The sequence below is a fragment of the Balearica regulorum genome, chromosome 3 (assembly GCF_011004875.1).
Source record: "Balearica regulorum gibbericeps isolate bBalReg1 chromosome 3, bBalReg1.pri, whole genome shotgun sequence".
Taxonomy (NCBI): Eukaryota; Metazoa; Chordata; class Aves; order Gruiformes; family Gruidae; genus Balearica; species Balearica regulorum.
This window is the reverse complement of record NC_046186.1, coordinates 33,627,725-33,650,770: the sequence shown is the minus strand read 5'-3', so window position 1 is coordinate 33,650,770 and position 23,046 is coordinate 33,627,725. Positions and strand designations below refer to the sequence as shown.

Below are 23,046 nucleotides of genomic sequence, written 5' to 3'. Positions count from 1 at the left end.
TACATAATCAGAGTACAACAGAGTAAAATAAAGGAAAATCTTGCTTCTTGCCTTAGAGTGCCTATGGAACCCCACTCTCTAGGCTAGCACTAAAATCTGCTGGTTGATATCTCGGATTGGTTTGATGATGAGTACATAGGTTACCTCTCTCAAAGAAAAATGGATGGTGTAATTTCTTACTCTGTAATCTCTAAGGAGGACACTGTTCTCTACATTTTTTAGCCAGTCCCACACACGCTGGATGCCATTCCTGCACATTCCCCGTCTGGGCAGAAGTCCCAAAGCAGCTGCAGAGTTAATTCTAGCAAATCCTGTCAAGAAACATCAGTATAAGGAAAAGGGTGACAAAATGACTGCTTCCCCTCAACTCCAGAACAGCAGGTTCCCAAATCAAAGAGATGAACAGCACACTCACATACACTTTGAATTGCAGCCTATAGCTAGGAAACAGCACTTGAAAAAGGAAAGGACTGTCGATATTTAACCTATCACCCTTCTCTACTAGCTTATGGTAACGAAGGCAAATGCGGACAGGAGTCCCACCTGGTTCCTCGTAGCTGGAAGACAGGAATCAATCCAGGATTACCAAAGTAGAAAAAATCAGAGACATGCCAGCACAAAACCTCCAGAATCCAAACCGAAAACTTCCATATGAAGGGAAAGTAGCAATCTCCCACTTTAAATCACAATATGTAATGTAATGTAATCATTCATCCTCAAGAGGTAGTCAAGCAATATTTTGATTCTTGCCTTTCAGCTGTTCTGAACAACTTAATTATCATCCTTTTTCTAAAATGGATGCAGGAATGATGCAGGATTTTTTCTCCAGCCATGTTTTATGATGTGTCTGGTTGGTGAATTGAATACTCCAATTCAATAAAGCAAGCTGAACTCAACGTAGCTTGAGCTTTTTGCTTGTACAATGATTTTAAGAGATTTCTAAATAACAAAACAGAAATGCAGGAAGACATATTGCAAAGACATGTTGGAAGCAAAATTACTGACATTTGCAAGCCTTATATAGCGAACACCTCCTTCATCTTACTTCTTTTCCAGATCTGCCCTCTTGCTTCTGCACGAGTTCTGTGCTTGTACTACACAAGTATGTGGAACACACTAATAGGAAAAACTTTGAAAGCACAAAATTTTATTTAATTTCTAATGAAATTTATTAAATTATCACTACATTACAGAGCATTTCCCTTTCCTATATGAAGGCTGAGTTTACTTATAATTTAAAGCATAGATTCAGATCTTGTTTGCAAAAATGTATTTATACATTAATGGGCATATTTAGTTTCACTGATGTATTTTACTGATTCAGTTTCACTTTTGCTTTATTTTATCATGCGATGCAAAGTGACAGCCTATTACAGACTTCATTCTTCCTGTCTGACTTTTCTGAAGTTTACTTTAATAAATATATTTATAATAACTATTTACACTGCCACTTTGGAATTATTTTAATGTCCTCCATGCAACAGTACACACTTACCTATGAACCTTTGCCTGTTTAAAATATTGACTTCCTAGTACCTCCATGAGAAAAGACAGAATTTTAGGAAATTAATTTCTCACCCACCTACTGTTTACTCAGGATGTTCATAAAAGGCATATCAAGTTACACAACCAATGGGGTAAAAATAGACATAATTGTTTAAATGATTATTTGCCCTTCCAATGCTTTATATTTATGACAGATGATAAATCACTTATCTTTTTGTGACTGAATCCGATTAAACCGTCTGTAAATGAACTTGAATTATTAATTAGGTTTTTTTGTTTAAATGCTAGTAATATGGAGGCAGGGGTCTAAACTACAATCATATTTTAAAGTTGTATGTGCATTTAACACTGAGATGCAAAATTTTTAAGTGTGCTTACTTACCCAGAACAGAGTTAATCAACGAGTCGTTTCTGTGATACTGGTCACACACTGATAAAATATTGCCTAATGTTTTTAATGCAATACAAATGCTAATCTTCTACAGATTTTATTTTTTTTTCTTATACACCGGCTGCTTTCTTTACCACAGGGTGGTGGTAAAGTGGTTTAACACTTTTGAACTGCTCTCTCCCCCAAATACTGTAAACCTTCAAATCAAATAATAGTTATCTTGCATTCCAAAGAGATAATTGTGGCTTATAAAGATATTTTTGTACATATCTTAGCTCTTTTGTTGATAGAGGACTGGAATATTTAGTTGATTGACAGCAACAGTATTTTGATGAAGCAATGTATGTTTCCGGCACAGATGTGTAACAGGCTGTCATTTTTATCAGAACCAAAGAAATTCTCCGTCAGATTAATATCTGTAGGTTTTGATGTAAAATAGCTTGTTAAATAGGCTCCCAGAATGGTCAATTTGCTCATTTAATTGACTCAGTATTCTTTCCTGCTTTTCTTAATTGGGTGAGTAGCTAGAATATAGATAATGCAGTATAAGGATAAAATTACATGCTGTGTAAATTCCGCTACAAAAATTATGTTAAAACAGTTCAGAATGAAGCACATTTCAATTATATAATAAAAAATACATTTCAGTGACATTGCAGGCCTCCCTTTAACTGTTCCTAGCATGAAAAAACAATGACATAATGGTTAATTTAAAAATAACTCATTACATGTTATGGACTGAAATGCACTGTCAGGGCACCCAGAATAGCATTAACTCTGCCCACTGAAGACAATAGGTGACAATCATGTGATTAAAAGTCATTTATCGTATTTGTAGTCTGAGAAAAAAAATAACTGGATTTTTTTTTTTTAAAAAAAAGCATCTCTCCTGGCTTCTATCACAACATGGCAAACTCACTGAAATATCACTCTGAAATCACAAGGTTCAAGTTAAAAAAACAATTTAAAAATATCAAATTACATCAAGACATGGCAGAAAGGTGGTGATAAAGGCAACCTAAAAAAATCCCCTAGACACTAAGAAGTAGAGCAATTACTGAAGCATTCTCTCCCATTCTGCTACCTAGACAGATCTCCTGGCTTTCTCAGATAATAGGAAGAAAATATTGTGGTCCTAGAAAACATTATCAGATGCAGACAGTATCAAACACACAGAACACCTTCTAATCTACTTTACTGCCCTGGAAATTAAGAAGGAGAGGTCATTATTCCTCTGCTGGAGAAGTAGTAAAGTCACACTTGAGAGGATTTTTCTGTACTACAAATCACTCCATCAAGCCAGGCTGCCTCTGTTCATTCACTGAAGGCACCACCTCCTCCCACAGGAAAGATTCATGGAGGAACCTTCTCGAACAGCCTTCCTGATGGACGTACATGTAGTGGGAGCATGGCCTTCCTCTGAGCACAAGTTCTGTTACCAAATAATGTTTTCCAACATCACCTTTCTAAAGGGGGCTGGTACACCGTGGACATGTACTCCTTGGCCGTGATAAGTCCTGTCAGATGTATCTGCCTATAGAGCTTACTTCATCAAGGACTCCACGTACACAAATGCAAAACCAAAATGTGGTCTAAGACATCATAGCCAACCTCAGTCATTTCTTCTGCCTGACTTCTAAAATAGTTTGGTTTGTGGGCATTCCATACCTCCTTTGGCTGAACTTAAAAATAAATAATTTTAAAAATCCCTGAATATCAGATGGTATTCATTAACAGATTTGCTTGGCTGAAAAATCAAAAATTCTTTCAAAAAAAAAAAAAAAACCAAACTAAGGAAATATTTGAGAGTAACCCTATACAGCACACTTTTTTTTCCTCTGTCTCTCTTGTATATAACCACCCCTATGAACTAAGCAACCTGTTTCTCCCAATGATAATAATAAAAAAGCCCCACAAATTGCTATCACTGTTTCTATTTTTAAATCTAAGCAAAATGCCATGATGATAAGTGCCTTGTAAGCACACAGAAGGAAAATTACAGAACAACACAGCATATCCCAACACAGCTTCAATTCCAGATAACCCCAAACAAATGGTGTGCTTATCTGTTTAGGTCCTTACTTTGTACAGATCCCTATGGTATCTGAAGGCTGTTCCTCATCCATCAGCCCTAAAACCTTCACAGTAACAGACCTCATCATTGGCAAGATGCTTTCACACAAGAGAGTCTACTCTTAGACTCAAGGTACATTTTAAAGTGCTTTCTCGTTCAAAATTCAAATGTGTTCTGTCTGAAGACACGCGTGAAATGAAAACGTGGTTGCTACTGAAATTAAAAGATTTAGAAGTCCTCTATGCATCACAGCTCAAATACCACAAAACTTCATTTGAATACTCCTACAATTTAAAAAAAAAGATACATTTCCAAACCTTCTGGCGTTAACTATTTCTTTTGGTGAAATTTTGTATTTTAAGTTGTTTTCCCTTTCTGTGAACAAGTGTTGGCAGACTGTTCCAAGCCTGTCACTTCACTGCAGCTTATCTTTTCGTTTCATTGATCTTCTAAATCAGCAAATTCCTACACTTTAAATACTAACAGAAATGTAGTTTTGGGTGCTAGTGTACTAAGACTTAAAAATATTCACAATAGCATGAATATTTTATGTGAAATATTTTCTCTCATTTGTGCCTCCCCAGCTACTCTAACTGATGGATGGAGATTTTCTGTGCACATATTTAGTGCTGCTGACCCCTGGCCTTAAAGGTCTGCTTCATGTAGATGGACAACTTGTATATATTTAAAAAGCAAGTTATCATCATCGTCATCTGCAGCAAAGTTTCAAAGACTTAAAAAGCAAAATAATTTAAAACCCAATAACAAGACATTTTAACATATCACCATTGTTTTAAGACAGAACCGTCTGACCAACTGAAAGCAGTTTTCTCCTTTGAAGTGGTATTGAAATCATGTCTAGAAGGGTCACTAATTCCACAGGTATCCAAGCTGAAAAAACAAGAGAAAAATAAATTGCTTATAAGCCAGTACATCTTTTAGACCAGAGCATAAGGTTAGTATTGTTCCTATTTGATTTTCTTTCAACATGACAAACTTTTAATCAGACAACTATGTCCTGGAGAACCATGTGGCATGGCTTATTTTTGTTGCTAATCATCAACATAAACTATCTTTTACCAGCCTCATATGACCAAAAAAATTACTCCAGGAAATGAATTATTTTCAGAATTTAGGAGATGCAGAAGCACTTCCACGGTAAACAATGTCTACAGAACTTCACAAAAATCTACTGTAAAAGACAAACAAACTCTTTTAAGAGGGAGCTTTCTAGTGCATGAAGGATGTAAATGAGAAGCCAGCTGCCCCTACATCACACTGTAGATCCATCCAGATCAGGGATGGAAAATAGGAAATCCCTGTAGGGAAGTCCACAGAAAGGCCTCCTCAGAATTATGGTCCTTCATCCTGAACACAGGAGGAAGCTCTCCAGAAAACTTGTAAGCACCTTTCCATTCTCCTGTCTACGTTCCTCACAATTACTGTATTCAACTGTACAGTTCCCAAAAAATTTGGTAGATTTGCAGTAGGGTCTTTCTTTGGGCTTTTTGGTATCCTGGAAATCAACAGATATATCTACTTAGTACAGAAGAGTAATGCCATGTGTGGATCAGCACATCCCAGACACACCCTGTGTGTCCAGACTGGTCTCTAGTCTGTTCTCTAGGCCAGTTGGACACATGCAACCTTCTAAAGAGTACAGCTGTCTGTAGACAAGAGAAAAGGCAAACCTATGTTTGCATAGTTCAGAGATGCTTGACTGTTCTTTCCACCTTCCAGTGCCGTAGTCAAAACCTTCACACACCACCGTCTCCACACAACCCAGACTCAAAGAGTGCATTAGCTACCACGAAGGAAGTCAGAAGTTACCATCCAGTGAGGCATGGCCGGGAGCATTCCTCTTGAGGCCCCCACCAAAGCATGACCTAGTCTATTCTTCAGACAACGTTACAGGGGCAAAAAGAGGAACCCAAACCACTCCTACCCTGGCCTGATTGAAAAATTATAGAATCACAGAATCATAGAATGGTTTGGGTCAGAAGGGACTTAAAAATCATCTAGTTCCAACCCCCCTGCCATGGGCAGGCACGCCCTCCACTAGACTAGGTTGCCCAAAGACCCATCCAACCTGACCTTGAACAGGGAGGGGGCATCCACAGCTTTTCTGGGCCACCTGTTCCAGTGTTTCACCACCAGCCAGAATTAACAGAGATGGAAACTGGGAAGAATAAAGAGCAGTTGAGGGCATTTTCCCAGTCATTTTGGTGGAATACAATCTTCCCATCCACATCTCTGTTTTGGTCTGGCAGAGCAGCAGCCCGTGCAGCACCCTGGGCTCCTCCACCTCAGAATCGTCTATCAACTCCAGCTCCTGACGGGCCCGAGAGCCCTAAGTGTATCGCTGACAGTGCCCTCCCTTTGTGTGCCTGGATGACTTCTTAGGTCATCTGCTCATTTCCCACCAGCTGATGCAACATGCAAGGCTAGGCTTTGGACTGCTTTCTATAAAGAGGCCTTTGGGATAGGTCTTGAGTGCTAGAGCCACGAGCAAAAAGAACAAAAACCGAAGCACGGAGGATTGAAGCACGAGTGATTGAAATGGTTGCCAGACCATGGGAAAACCAGCAGCTGATATCCCAACAGGAACGATGTAGAAGCCTGATTCCCACCAACCTTAACTGTGGAGTATTAATTCACTATTATTTGTCCTTTTTGAGACTTTATTCTTCCTTCTTTTGTTGTTGCTTGTATTAGTAATTTAATACTCTTCCTTTTAATTTCTTTGTACTAATAACTTAATACTGAATAAATTTATTCTAGAAAAAATGTGAAGTCAAAGAAAAGAGGAAAACAACAAGGTACAGAAATGGGGATACCCTCAAACCTTGAACTGGATTGAACAGGTATGCAGGATAAAGTGAGGAGTGTTTTTCCTCAAGGTCTTGCATATTCCAAAGACTTACCTTAAATCAGGAAAAAAAAATTAAAGTGTATTATATAGAAGAACTAAAAAACAGATCTCTCCCACCACCTCCTTCACCATACACACAGTGAGATGGAGATAAATGTGACAGGAGAAGAAGTGTTTTGGGCATAGACTCCATGGATAAACTTAGTAATTTAAAAGCAAGAGAAAACTACCATTGATTGAAATACTGTATTTTGGTGCATTTAGAAGAGACACATTTAGAAATCTGTCTGGATGGCAGATGCTCTTATTGTTCTATGAAAGAACTAGAACAAAAGCCTTGTTTTAAAAATGTGCTAACATGCTACCCAATTCTGAGTGGGTCAGTAACTGGCTGTTCAGAAAAATTACTTAGGTTGCAAGGTACCACGTTTTATCTGAACTCAACTGCTCTAAATTTATCCTAGCCTTAAGTTTTACATCTCAGTATACTCAGGTTCATTTTGTCACAAGCCATTAGAAATAAAAGGCTCTAGGATATGGGCTCTTCTAAGAGGATTTGTTGCATGAATTGGTGACTGATATCTCCAAAATTGAAGAGCTATCAAAAATAAGAGGATACTGCAATCACTTTACTTTCGTTTAACTCATTAAACAAACAATCACAGGGACCAAAGAGACATTAACTACTCTTTCTTATTATTTTTTATTATTATTTTATATGTACTATATTTTATACAAAAATATACATATACACACATGCACACATAAACAAAATGATATTTTGTGTCCCAGAGGCTGGGATCAAAGCTACACTAGGTTTTTACCCAGCAGCTGCAGTTTTCCAATGCAGACATCACTGAAGCAAGATTTTTGATGCTAAATACAGCAAATCCAGTGTTCTTTTACTTCGGTGTTTTTGGTCTCAGTGATGACAGCCAGATATTCTTTGGGCAACCTTACCTATAACTACAGCAGAGGTCTTCCCCTCCTCATCTCCCTGAGGAGGAGCAACGGCTTCATTTTTCTATCTACGAAATCCATGTAGAAATAAAGATGTGTGCCTCAAACAACATGTGAAATATGACCACCAAGTCCATGTGCCTCAGATGGCCAGAGCACGCATGGCAAGTCGCATCAGATGACTTCATTGCATACGTATGGTGCACACATGCGCACTCTGCTGCAGGCTCTCCACTGACTTCACTGGAAGTATGAGATGTCCCTACAGTCTAAGTGGACATCTGGCTGAATACTAACAGATGATAGTGGTTATTTTTCTGGGATTTCCAGGTGTCTAACAGAAGCATACCAAAGCATCCAGCAGTCCAGCAAGAAGAGCAAAGTCCCACAGACATCCTTGGGAAAACTGCCAATTCCTTCCTTCCCCATCTAAACCTCAACCTGGATGAAGCTTTGTAATATTACACCTAAGCAATCGACTGAAAAAAAATGATGGTTTCTGTTTACTAGGAAGGGTACAACTAGGAGGAAAAAGGTGTTTTGTTTTGTTTTGTCTTTTAAACCCTTTCACATCAAAGGGAGTTGTCCCAACAAAGCCCATAGCTGCCATAAGGAAACATCTGGTAATGCAGGATTTAAACCCACAGGTTACATTTAAAATTGTTCAGGTCTGGAAGAGTCTAAGCCTTAGTATAACCCCTACCACAACAAGCTTTAGACCCTGAATCACAGTATAATGACAATAAAATATATCTCTAAATTATTGGGCTACAGATGCACAGAGCCTTCACTTACAGGTGAACCCATCGGTTCAGGAACCCATTGGCTCAGTCTTGGTTACTAAACTGGTAAGTTCAAGCAAATTCACTTTACTCCCAGTAGACAGAAGGATTACAAAACAGTATTTTCAGAAGCACAAGGTCCCATATTTATACATGATTTATGCTGCTAGGAGTCTAAAGTAAACATGATTTTCTCCAAAACTTGAAAATATTTGATCTATAAATTGATAGGAAAATTATATAATAAATGCATTTGTATTGATTACACCTTTCCCCTTCCCTAACACACACACAATGTAGAATTAAAAGGTAGCCATTTCTAATCACAACACTGAGTTGAACATTATTTTTGCAGATTTTTCACGGATTGCTAGATTCACACTTCCTAATCAAGAACACTAGTTCCATGTTTCCTATGGTTCAGGGAGTTAAAAAACACACATACTTCCATTCGCACAGAATATGCCTTCATTCTTCCTACTCCCTTTCCTTTACATCCTCTTTCAATTTTCTCATATGCCCCCCGGGCCTTCAAAATTATTCTTTACGATGCAGCAAATACATTTTTTGTGCATCTAAATCAGCTTTTATTTTGCTTTTTTTTTTTTATTTTTCTGTAGTGAAGAACTATGGAGACTGCAATACTTGCTACAACAAGCCTAGTCTTCAACATTGACTTAGAGGAGTACATGAACAGAATAGACATTTTTTGCACTTGATGTTTATCAAAGTTCTCTTGGATCAGACAGTATTATCATCTTCCCCTCCATCACCTGACAGGACTGTGGCTTATGCTTATGTCACTCGCACTAAGAAGAAAGCCAGGCTGTCACTCTCCAGCCCTGTACATTTGCAGAAAAGCAGATACAGGTTTCCCAAAACCCACACACTACTAAAAGCTCTACACTTGTCAGAACTTATTATAATAGTAAATATAAACAGAAGGAACTTCCAAAAAATGCAAGATTTATTCTGTCTGACACTACTTCACATGAACTCAAAATGGGGAAGGTGCTTATAGGGTGCATATAGTGTCAGGCTTTAAGTTCTGAATCTCACAGAGGGCAACATCTTCACTTTCCTTCCTCTGCACCATCAGAGAGGGCTGAGTGCTAGAAGCAGGCTAGAGAACTCTGCGGTAGCACATGCGGTGCTGCTCTCTCCCAGCAAATTCAGGTGGTCTCCTGCCTCTGTGTCAGAAATTCCTACCCATTCCCAGTTCTGCTGAGACCAGGAGCTCTTACAACCTCTGTGCTTGAATTAAGTCTTCAAAACGTGGAAATATGACAATTCTGCAGCATCTTCTAGGGTCAACGAGATGAAGACTCTCCAAATCAAAAAGAAGCAACTAGTTAGCTTACTGCAAAAAGGTCCAATACCCTTCATAAAACCACACAGGGAGATACTAGCTGCCTCAAATTCCACCTGCCCTACACAAGAAGAAAGGGTCAGTTTCCCAGGAAGAAATGATCCTGAACCAGACTGCATGGCAGTTCCAACAGACTAATGCTAAGAACCCGTAATATGGAAGGTTTCCTTAGGGTCTCCTGAAGGCAGACAGACACATTTTTCCTGGAAGTCTCCATTTCACTTATACAAGACAGAACTACAATGAGAAGCGTGCTTAAATACGTCCTGTCTTCACACTGAAACACGTCCTTTGGGAACGATTTTCCAAAATGTTCAGGCTTGAGAGGAGATTTTTGAGTGGGCTGATAAAGTCTCATTAGGCATCTGGGAGATTTCAGTAAACAGTCTACCTGCATTTTTAAGTTGTTAAACAATGTCCAGCCTTTTGTCCTTGCATCTAGGCTACAAGCAAAGACAAGAAATAAATAGAAGAAGCCAGTGATGCTGCAGATGTTTACATGTAGCCTGATGCATCCTATTTTAGTTGTCTGGATAGCAGCTGAGTACTAGTCAGTTAGCCAATACTTTCCCGTTTTCTTTTGCTGACACAGAAGCAAGCAGAAAACCAGAGGAGGGAGAAGAAACAATTGCCAATAAAACGTGGAGAAATGTTTCTGCGGGTATGTCACTCATCCATCTGGGTCAGATCAATGGTCCATCCAGTGCTGTATTTTGGCTCCACTAAAAGATGGTAGAAGAGGCACATGAGGTAGGGAGACACATGAGCTAGACCACTTTGTGTAGCCCTTTCCCCTCATCCTCCACAAGCATCCACTGCTGTTGTTTGGGGGATGCAAAGTAAGATGGGCTCCCCAAAAAAATTGAGAGGATATCAGCTATATCTGAAATGTCACTGAAAGCTGTAGCCCGTTACATGGGGAAGTTGCCAAGTTAAAAATAGAAACTGCCATTCTGATTACAGCTGTGAGATGCATTTCACTGATGGGCTGGCTTTTATCCATTTTATATTTTATTTAAAAGGATGAATCCCTTAAAAAAAAACTAGCATTGTAAAATGTTACCTATTTCAGAACACCAAAAACCTGCAGTGCTGACTGTGGACAGAAATTAAAAGCAACCCAGTATATTGCAATACATGTTCTCATCAGTAGTAGGTCAGCAGAAAGCACTGTGATGAATCTGCTGCTGCTGGTGCTTTTCTAGTTTCTGACTGTGGTAGTAAAAGGGATGGTTAGAAACCTAAAAAGGTATCTTTGACAGCTGTTCTTCATGGATGCTCAGAGTTACTAAGGCGGGACTGGTCTGCATGGGTTTGAGTCTGTTTTCAGGGCATCATATTCCCCTATATTATGTTTAGAGCTGTATATAGACAGATATATATACAGCGTAACCCAATAAATCATACCACTCATCTCTAAAATCAGCTGCTCTCCAGTAGTAGACGAGGACTTCTACCCAGCCTCCAAAAATGACCCACCTGAATGGCCTTAAAATAAACAGACAACACATTACCTGAAACATCAGAAAGATGAAATATCACTACGGTGGAAAGCAAGTTCAATACATCTGATTTCTTCCTTCTGCTGTGAAATGTGCCTTCAAAAGGAAGAGAGCTGGTTTTAAAAATTGTATTTGTACAGCACTTCATTCTTCAAAATGCAAGGAACCAAGTCCACTCATTCAACATTCACATAACTTATGAACAGATATTTTCTAGGCACCTGCAAATCACCTCCCTTGCATACTGTCAACTAACTGCAAATTTACATATGGATAAAACAGGCTTCAAATCCTGTGCATGCTGCTGGACTCGAGCACCTGGTCACTTGTCCATCTCAAAAGAGAAATCAGTCTGCTGTGGGAAGGGATATCTATTGGTACATAAGACTCTGCTGGTCCAGCTCCAGGAGAAAAAGCAACACATCTGGGAAAGTCGTACCTCCAGACCAATCTCGCATGCACCAATCTCTCAGCAGGTCACGTATAGTTTTCTCTCTTTAAGTGTGTATTTTCCTCTGATGTACGTATATTACACTTGTTAGTACTAATGAGACCACTGAGAAACTCTTGAGAACAAAGGGAAACCAAGGCCCCAAGGGGTATGCGCTCACTCCTAGTGAAAGCAGGGACTGCCATAGTTTGAGCTGCCTGAGCTACAACACAAAACCTCCTGAAAAGGAGATGAAGCATACATGCACTTTCATTGGAACATTGCCAGAGTGAAGTTTGGCTTATATATATTTTAATCAGAGCTTCAGAAAAAGCTTCAAAGAGCCTACAGTGTACAATTTAATTAGCTATTTGTTAGAGAGAGACCAGGGTCACTTTGAAATTCTGCCATCTGATAAGGAACAAGCACATTCAGTCCGAGGTGCTATGTAAATCATACACAGACAGTGCTCCAGATCTTCATTTAAAATGAAATCTTCTAGCCCAGCATTACGTTCTTCCAGACTGTGCTTAGGGCAGGATCAGACCCAGGAGTCCACCTGCAAACAGGTCAAATACAGGGAAGTCAAGATCGATTATTCCACTTCTCAATGGACAGTTCTGGTTCTGTAAGGGGACAGTATTTTGTAATTTAACATCCTAAGCTCTGACTTACAACAAAGAACCTGCCATTTGTCCTTCAATTTAAATGCAGTGGCAGCCTGCACATAAACCTGGCCTTAAATACTGTGTCCCAGCCAGCACTAGATCAGCCTGCAGTGACAGCTCTGTAGCTCTCTGAGAATGACCGAACTGCATGGGCCAAACTACAAGAGATGGAAGAGCTGATACAATAGCATTTACTCACACACACTTTCAAATAAATCAGATTTATAAATTAAAAATGGAAGTCTATCGACCCAATGTAACTTCCCCACTTTGGACACAAAGATGAAGTAAAATCTTGTCAAGACCATCTATTAGATTGGCAGTCATTGCAATGAGGGGAAAAAATATAGGTGCAGCAATTTTAAAAGCAAGAACATACAGAATGGTTTGCTGCTTCTGACACTTTCTCTTCTTGAAATTAAACTTCCACTGTCATTTATGCCTTAAAAATATGCAGTCCAAGAATATATTCCCTACTCACCTCAAAATTTCCCTTTTATCAGTGGATTGAGACCCATTAATTTTCTAAAACTACTTATTTTAAAGGCTAAAGACATACTCCAGATGGTATCACAAACTAGAGGGCACTCCTTGAAAGTAATTTATTGCCTTTAGCTGAACACAGAACCCTTAGATCTCCACGTTCACAAACTGCGGTGGGCTTGAGGAGAAAAGAATTAAAACATTTGACTTTATTCTAAGCAACTCCCTTTAATTAGATGCATTTAGCACACATCTCCTCATTACATTCATCACGCCGTATTTGAGCAGCTTCTCGAATCACTGGTGATTGCACAAACGTGTCTTCTGCAAGAGCCTGAAAGGCGGCTGCTGCTGCTGGCTCCACCTCTCAGCTCTGCAGTTTTTATGAATGACTAGCAATCACTGACAATGAATGACTGCCAACTGCCCACTCAACCCTTTCTACTCTTCCCTGCACGTACATACTAGAGAAGCGAACAAGCTCCGCGACTGCAAATGAGCCTTCAGTACACTTTCCAATGTATGGCATTCATCTTTCAAAACAGGAACTAAATGTTCTTCCGGATACTTAGAGTATAGAAATTAAATATTAAAAGCTTATGCAACATCCTTTTTCTTTCTTCTTTTTTTTTTTTTTCCAACCAGATAACTTTTTAGGCATTTAATCAAAGTGAAATTGTCTTTTTCTGAATGCTTCACTGCTTCAGCAACAAACAGGAAAACTGGAATTAAAGAGCCCTCACCTACCTCCAGCAAACTGAGATTTATCTGGAACCAAAACATAAGATCTGTCAGTTATTTTGCAATACTATATTGATAATGTTTCAACATAAAAGATACTTTCTATCCAGAAGGCAGTTACTTCTATACCACTAATTTCTTAATTTAATGGATACATGAAAACAATCAGTACAATTTTGCTTGTTTATTACAATGAGAATGGCCTATAAAGAACGTTAAATGCCACAGTAGTTACCATCATAGAGCCATCAATCTAAATTTGTGACTTTAAGCAGAGGGTAAAAAACCCACATAGGAGAAACATTTGTACTACAGATTAGTTACTAAGGCCAAATGGAAATGAAGAAGTAGCTCACTGCATGCTCTGATATTACTCTGTTATTATAGAAAATGAAATAAAAAGCAAGGTATGCTCTCTTACTGTTTAAGATGCGTTTTCAGTTCTTGCAACCCCACAGCCCAGTATTGCTACTGCTAGGAACAAGCCACAGGCTTTGCAATGAGTTTGCAAGGGCTCAGGATGGAGGGTTGTCAGCCCTGCTTTGTCTGAACTTCCCTTGGCCTGTCTTCAGCTTTGTTTCACTTGGTTTAGCTGTAACAGCAATTAACAAAGCTTTGCATCTCCTGCTATCTAGAAAGAAAAAGGGAGGTGTTTGGGACGTGCGAAGAGTGAACCTGAACAACCTGCAGTTAGCACGTTCAGAGATATGAAACCAGCACAGATGCAGGAGTGCCTTCACTGAGCATGATTCAGTCAGAAAAAATACAAAGGATCTAGAACAGAAACATAGAAAAAGTTATCAAAAAAGGCAGTGTTATATGTCTTTTGTATGCCTTAGCAAATGTGACGCCCATCTACAAAAAGGATCAGAAGGAGGATCTGAGGAACTACAGGCCTGTCAGTCTGACCTCGACGCTGGGAAGGTTATGGAGCAGATCCTCTTGAGTGCTACCACACAGCACATACAGGACAACCAGGTGATCAGGCCCAGTCAGCATGGGTTTACGAAAGGCAGGTCCTGCTTGACTAACCTGATCTCCTTCTATGACAATGACCTGTTTAGTGGATTGGGGAAAGGCTGTGGATGTTGTCTACCTGGGCTTTAGAAAGCCTTTGACACTGTTTCCCACAGCATTCTCCTGGAGAAACTGGCTGCTCATGGCTTGGATGGGTGTACACTTCACTGGGTAAAAAACTGGATGACTGGGCCCAAAAAGCTGTGGTGAATGGAGTTAAACCCAGTTGGCAGCCGGTCACAAGTGGTGTTCCCCAGAGCTCAGTACTGGGACTAGTTGTGTTTAATGTCTTTATCGATAATCTGGACGAGGGGATCAAGTGCACCCTCAGTAAGTTTGCAGACAACACCAAGTTTGGAAGGACTGTTGATCCGCTTGAGGGCACGAAGGCTCTACAGAGGGATCTGGACAGGCTGGATCCATGGGCCAAGGCCAACTGTATGATATTCAACAAGGCTCAGTGCTGGGTCCTGCACTTGGGTCACAACAACCCCATGCAACACTACAGGCTTGGGGAAGAGTGGCTGGAAAGCTGCCCAGAGGAAAAGGACCCGGGGGTGCTGATCAACAGCCAGATGAATATGAGCCAGCAGTGTGCCCAGGTGGCCAAGAAGGCCAACAGCATCCTGGCTTTTCTATCAGACCTAGTGTGGCCAGCAGGATGAGGGAAGTGATCGTCCCCCTGTACTCGGCTCTGATGAGGCCACACCTCGAGTACTGTGTTCAGTTTTGGGCCCTCACTACGAGAAAAACATTGAGCTGCTGCAGCGTGTCCAAAGAAGGGCAACGGAGTGGGGAGGGAGAAAAGTAGGCTGAGGAGAGACCTTATCACTCTCTACCACTACCTGAAAGGTGGTTGTAGCCAGGTAGATGTTGGTCTCTTCTCTCAAGTAACTAGTGAAAGGACAAGAGGAAATCGCCTCAAGTTGTGTGAGGGGAGGTTTAGATTGGATGTTAAGAAAAATTGCTTTACCAAAAGTGTTATCAAGCACTGGAACAGGCTGCCCAGGGAAGTGGTTGAGTCACCATCCCTGGAGGTATTTAAAAGATGTGTAGATGTGGTGCTTAGGGACATGGTTTAGTGGTGGACTTGGCAGTGCTAGGTCAACGGTTGGACTTGATGATCTTAAAGGTCTTTTTCAACCTAAACGATTCTATGATTCTATAATTCTATAAAACAATGAGGGATTGAAGAGATCTGAGCGCAATAAATTACCACCTAGAATACAAGTCATCATTTTGAGTGTATGTAAAAAATGGAAAATGAGATACTTTCAGAAGCAGTTGATACTGAAGTTTAATCTCATGTCCTAATGCCTAACAAGTTTCAAGAATAGACTTGAAGAATTAATATAACACATTGGAAACTTATACACTATGTTTCAGCACAATTATGGCTAAATAATGATCATGAATAACACAGGTAAAAGTTGGGGGGGAGGGGACACGACACACGACACGCGACACAACACAGGACCTAAAGGGACCTTGTCAGTGTCTTTAAAATATCAGCAAATTTAAGTCATTTAATGCACTAAGTATTTTTAATGTAAATGCATTGATAACCAGACAATAGTACACGGGTTGCAAATCCCATTCTCTATACACTTTTTCTAGTTGAACCGGGCTAAATGAAGCTTCTATTCATGCTCTGCTCATCTGAGCATGAGGAACAAAATACAAGTATTAATGTATATAGTGACAGAAGTATTTCAACATCTTTATCTTCATGTCAAGGGCTTGACTTCAGCTGAGACCCATGAAATCATCACAAAATATATCAAAAAGTTTTAGCGAACTCCTCCTCAGGTGTTATGGCCTGAAGCAGACTGTTTCCTCTTCTCCAATTCCCAGCAAATACTGATACACACAGGACACTTTAAGTGGTGTGAAATGGATGATAGGCCAACATTTCCTTTTCGTCTTTAGAAACAGTATTAAAACAAACACTTAGCAGCAATTTATTTTGTTGTGGTTTTGGTTTTTTGAGGGGTTTTAGTTTTTAAGCCTTCTTGCAAAACAAAAATGCAAGGACAAAGAAAGAGAATAATTGTCTCTCTACTTAAGGAAGGTCAAATGGCTACAAAGGAATGGAGGATGGCCATGAGAGGTGCAAATCTAAGTAATGCAGTTCTTGTGTTGAAAAGGTTTGTTGGGTTTTGTTGTATCGGAAGCAAAAATGATGGTAGAATACACATAATGAAAATCATATTGGACTACTAGAATCTTAATGGTTGACTGTCTCCCTTGGGTACTTGGCCTAGAAACCAGCCAGTACAAACTGATTAGCTCTCTCAAAAACTGCTTGAAGATGCAGTTAAGGAAGATGCAGTTAAGGAGGCTTGAAGATGAGCTCATTCATATGCAATTAGCTTGCTTTCCATCTCCAGCAGTATTAGATAGTCTTATAAAAGATAATCATCTCTTACTATGAATTTTGCCTTGCTTACTTATATCCTTACACCATCACAAGGTACCACAAAACTACCATTAGAAAAGCAGAAGGTGACAGTGGCTGACACAGCCTTTGAACCTCTCTAACCCTGTTACAGCTTGCTACCTTTTCCATCCCACTACACTGATGTCCATCTGTAAGCAAAGCATGTCCTCCACCTAGATGTTTGCCACGTGCAGTTTTTGAGAGAGCTAATCAGTTTGTACTGGCTGGTTTCTAGGCCAAGTACCCAAGGGAGACAGTCAACCATTAAGATTCTAGTAGTCCAATATGATTTTCATTATGTGTATTCTACCATCATTTTTGCTTCCGATACAACAAAACCCAACAAACCTTTTCAACACAAGAACTGCATTACTTAGATTTGCACCTCTCATGGCCATCCTCCAGCTTGAGGCAAGTCTGATGATCCTCAGTTGGCCCAGGTTTTTCACTCACTACCCCACAGAAGGGAGCAAACAAAAGGGCAGGGGATTACACCAACCAAAGCTGCTATCTGAAACAGCCAATGTCCCCAAATGTGTTTACATTTGTAGTTGTTCCCCTGGATATTTTGCATTTTCAAGACAGTCAACATGATTGCTTAATACATTCACACTAATGCTATTCATAGCAAGAAAATTTCAGTAATTCTACTTTTTCTTTTGATCTATTTTTGCAGGTGTTCCGATGCTGACATGATTAGGCTGAGAGCATATGTCTTTGTCTGAAAGTAATTCTGAGGCAAGACCAAAAAACTTTTATCACTGCAAGATCTGAAATACCATCAGTCTTAGGGACATAATTATGGATTTTTTTCTAAGCTATTTAAGATTCTTATGACAGATCATGACTAAACAGTACTAACCATTCTTTCACATCCAATTGAAACAACTTTTGTTATATCATCATGGAGAAAGCCAACATGTTAGGCATCGTAACATACTCAGGAAGACAGACAATTATGTTCAGATAGCACAAAATCAGCTCTTCAATTATTCTTGATTACATCTATGCTGCCCAGCTGGAAATAGCTGAGAGATGCGTTTAGACTTCAGTAGGGGACATTTATTGTATGAATTAATTATTTGCAAACTGTCAGATACCAGCGTTATGTTTACCTAGAATATATGTATCACCCTTACTCCATGTCTTCACTGTAATAGACATGTAATAATTCAGCTATTTGAAAGGTTGTCTCCAAATACGACAGCTACACTGGTATTTTGAAAGCTGTTTTTTCCACTTCTCATGCCCTCTTCTCTACATAAATGATGTAAATGGAAGCCACTTACTAAATCCGTGAGAGAGATGCATTTAACATGAATCCAGGCAAGGGATACGTGCATAACTATGGTGACAGCATTTCAGACCTTGCTAGTTCTGGACTAAAATAAGATCTGTGAAGCACTGGGGAGGCGGAGAAAAGCAGATACAGTGGATTTGGTTTTTTTTCTTTTCCTCCATTGAAATCCAAGTGTTCCTTGTTAAAAAAAACCCTATATATTACTTGTCAATAGTGAACCACTTTTGTGGCCTCTATATCCTCTGTGAAGACACATTCCATATATGATCTCCACAGAACTCATTCTGTACTTAATCCATACTTGCACACTCCTACACACACAGGATCACAGGATGTTTGAGGTTGGAATGGATGGTCTGGTCCAACCCACTGCTCAAAGATGAGTCAGCTCTGACATCAGATCAGGTTGCTCAGAGCTGTATTCAGTCAGTCTTGAAACCTCCAAGGATGGAGACTGCACAACCTCTCCGAGCAACTGCTCACTGCTTGACTGTCCTTATGGTAAAAAAGCTTTTCCTTATATCCACTTTGAATCTCTCATTTCAGTTTATGTCCAGTATCTCTCATCGTCCTTACAACACAATGCTTGGAATAGCCTGGGTCCATCTTCTGAATATAGTCCTCATAGGTACTAGAAGGCCACTAACAGGTCCCCCCCAAAGCCATCTCTTCTCCATGCTGAACAAGCCCAGGTCCCTCAGCCTCTTCCAGGGCAAGCGCTCCAGATCACTGACCACGCTGGTGGTCTCTGCTGAACTTGCTCCAGTTCATCAATATCTTTCCTGTACTGTGGGGTCCAAACCCAGATGCAATATTCTAGATGATGCCTAATGAGTGCTGAGTAGAGGAGGATAATCCCTCCACTTGATCTCCTGGCAGCTGGGTGCTGTTGACCTTCTTTCCTGACACAGCATGCTGCTGGCTTATATTCAACTTGCTGTCTATTAGGACCCCCAAGTCCTCTTCTGCTGAACTGCGCCAGTCAGTCCATTCCCAGCTCACACTGTGACAAGGAGTTATTTCTTCCCAGATGCAGGAGTTTTCACCTGCCCTAGTGAATTTCATCGGGTTCCTGTCAGCTCATTCCTCCAGTCTAGCAAGGTCACTCTGGATGGCAGCCCTCTCCTCGAGCCTATCTACTGGTCCCCCCAGCATGGCATCATCTGCAAACTTGACCACAATGCATTCTGATGCCTTCTCCAAGTCACTAAATGGTAGAGACACCTGTGGCACTGCACTTGCCAATGGTACCCAGGCAAAGTATGAACCATTAACCACTACCCTCTGAGCCTAAATAGCCAACCAGGTTTACACCTATTTTGTTGTTAACCTGTCCAGACAGTAAGGTCCTAATTTGGACATGAGAATATTGTGGGAGACTGTGTAGAAATTCCTGTTAAAGCCAAGATCAATGACACACTGCACTCTCATCCACAAAGCTAGTCAATTCATCATAGCTGGCAACTGGGTTGGTTGGGCATGATTTACCCTCAATAAATCACCAGTTTGCCCAGAAACACAGTCCAAAAGTACTCACTCCCTGATTTTCCCAGGGACTGAAGTAAGGCTGACTGGCTTGTAGTTCCCCAGATTTACACTTAGGCCTTTTTGCAAGTGGATACAATATTTGCCTTTCCCCAGTCAAGAAAGAACTCACCTGATCTCCGGACCTTTTCAACATGACAGACAGCAGCTCTTCAAGGACATCTGTTGACAGAAGTCATAAGCCTCCAGCCTTCCCCATTAGAGGAGCCTCCACTTGTATCACAACTGTCTGACTTCCCTGATACCATGTAGCCTGCTCATCTCTAGCTTTTAGGAAGTGCACCCTGCTACCCGCACTCTGGCAGCTACACAGCTGTATCCCCAGCACTACCTGAACATGCGCTTGATCCACCCTAACGAGGGGTTGACCTTTCCCAGCAGCAGCCTGGATCTGATGATGCCATAAAAAGTCCCCAAACATCCAGAAACCAAACCACAAACTCCAAATGCCATCCACGAGTAGCAGCTGGAGCAGGGACCCTGGCACATGCCCAGCTGTGGTCCCCAAGGGCCGCTTGATGAGCAGACAGAGGCCTGGCAGAGGCACCGGCACACTCCCAGGGAATGCTCTCCTGGTCCCTGCACCACCAGGTCCCTTCACTTGAGGCACCTCCCAAAGCTCCCCACCTCCTCTGCCCTCCCCTCTGCGGGATCACCATCCTGCCCAAATGCCTCCAGCCACCCGAGTTCCTGCATGCCACCACTGCCTCCCAGTGATGGGTGCCCAGGCTGAGGCTCCTAGCCAACTCACGGGAAGCCATCAGTCATGGACTGGGGGCTAAAATCCTCCTTAGAAACAGAGAAAACTCACTGGACCATCCTTCTTCCCAGCAATGAGGAGGAGCTGTAAATCCCTGCTGCCCCTGAGGCTAACACAAGCTGGGTCCTTCCACAGGGGCTCTCCTACCACTGGACTGCTTCCCTGGGCTGTCCCTACCCACCGAGATGCAAAAACCTCCTTCAGATACGATGTTTCACAAAACAGTTTGAAAATTAATCCAGCTAACCTGAGAACTTGAGAGATGTTTTTCAGCATTCTCCAAGACTGAAAATTTCAGCACAATCAAAAAGTAAATACCTTTTTAACCACTCTTACTCTCCTGGAGCACATGGATGAGAACCTGAAGCAATTTTCGGTCAGGTGCTGCACAAGGAACAGCTCCTTCACAGCAGCGGCAGCCATGGAGGAACTGGGGCTCACAGACAACACATTTCAAGCAGAACTTTTTTTTAAACTAGCTGACAAGACTCCTCATCTGAGAGATTTTACAAACATTACAGGGTTTCCTTTTCATTTTATCAGCAATATTTCAATTTAGAACCAAAATCAGACTGCAATATAATTGAAGAAGAACAAAATTGGAGCAGCCATTCTGTCCAGTTCCACAATGTTTATGGATACTCATTTCTTTGCTTTTAGCAGATTAGAATGTGCCTCCAGGTGCAGAACCAGTACTGAAGGTCTGGGACAAGAAATAAGACCACCATGAAACGAAAGGCCATTAACTAAGGCCAGACACAAACTTCTGACGACATATGGTTATGAACAGGTATGATGCTGGGTGAGGAAGGAAGCAGAGGAAAACTTGTTCTCATGCAAGTCTTCAAGCAAAACATTTAGGTCCATCATTCATGTTAACAGCATGTCAGATATGGTGGCTACAGACACAGTAATACCAGGGTACAAGTGCTACAAAATGTAATATTTGTACCGCGTAACCATGGGTATAAATGTTTTATGAGCTCCAGCAGGGCCTAAAGACCATATTGCAGATTGGGTGGAAGAGAAAATGATGCTTAAGGAAAGGGAAAGTGGGTCGTGAGCACTCAGGTCCTTAATCACCCAGCATGGGGGAAAAAACATCAAAACAATTCCCGATCATATTCTCATGACTGATTAACTGGGAGCCATGGAGGGTGGAAACACAAAGGCTCACCCCTAAGTATTCCTTACAGCTGGCTTTATGCAAAGTCAGCAGCAGGGGCGTTTTAGATATGTAACCGAACCTAACTCTAAAAAGAAGATAATTACATAGAAATGGAGCAGACTGCAGGGTATTATTTGGTAGCTTTCTAGCCTATCAGATGCCCCAGCCCCTTGCCCAGTGCCAACCCAAGGCTTATTCCCAGGCCAAGAGATTTCCCAGTAAATACACCCTATTCTGCTGGCTCGTTAGGTTGCTTTCATTGATGTTTGCAGCCTCTGCAGGTAGTTGTCTCATTCCCAGAATGCCAGTATCTGTCTCATAGTTTACTAGCATACATTGCTCACTTCACTGAGGCCATATTTTGCCACTTGAAAATTTAATTCAAGCTAGTTGACTTCTCCTAAAATTTAATTTCTCTCTAGCAAAACCTGCCATGCTATACTGGACCATATAAGCTTCACAAAGAAGGCCAACACCATCCTGACCTGCATGAGGTGCGGGCACTGCCAGCAGGTCAAGGAAGGCGATCCTTCCCCTCTGCTCAGCACTGGTGAGACACACCTGGAGTGCTGGGTCCAGTTCTGGGCTCTCCAGTATGAGAGAGACATGGACATACTGGAGCGGGTTCAGCGAAGGACCACAAAGACAACTGAGGGTCTGGAATGTCTGTCATACAAGGGGAGGCCAAGAGAGCTGGGACTGTTCAGCCTGGAGAAGAGAAGGCTCAGGAGGGATCTCATCAATGTGTATAAATACCTGATGGGGGGGTGCAAAGAAGATAGAGCCAGGCTCTTCTCTGTGGTATTCAGTGAATGGGCAAGAGCAAATTGTCACAAACTGAAACACAGGAAATTCCTTTTAAACATAATAAAAAGCTTTTTTTTTTATTGTGAGGCTGATCAAACACAAGTTCCCCACAGAGGTTGTGGAGTCTCCGTCCTTGGACATACTCAAAACCTGACTGAACATGGCCCTGGAGCAACCTGCTTTAACCGATCCTGCTGGACTAGATGATCTCCGGAGGTTCCTTCCAATCTT

At 41.0% G+C, this 23,046-nt stretch overlaps 1 protein-coding gene across 42 annotated transcripts in view; it reads right to left on the bottom strand.

Moving 5' to 3' along the window:
• The window catches only part of RIMS1 (regulating synaptic membrane exocytosis 1), a 346,977-nt gene that overhangs the window by 273,441 nt on the left and 50,490 nt on the right, over positions 1-23,046 (bottom strand). For 38 of the 42 annotated variants that reach the window (XM_075747454.1, XM_075747452.1, XM_075747455.1 and 35 more), the window contains exon 2: positions 4,758-4,862. The exons of the other annotated variants lie outside the window; for them this stretch is intronic. In XM_075747454.1, the coding sequence (XP_075603569.1) occupies positions 4,758-4,862 (105 nt within the window). The remainder of the gene's footprint in view (positions 1-4,757; positions 4,863-23,046) is intronic. 42 annotated transcript variants of the gene reach the window in all.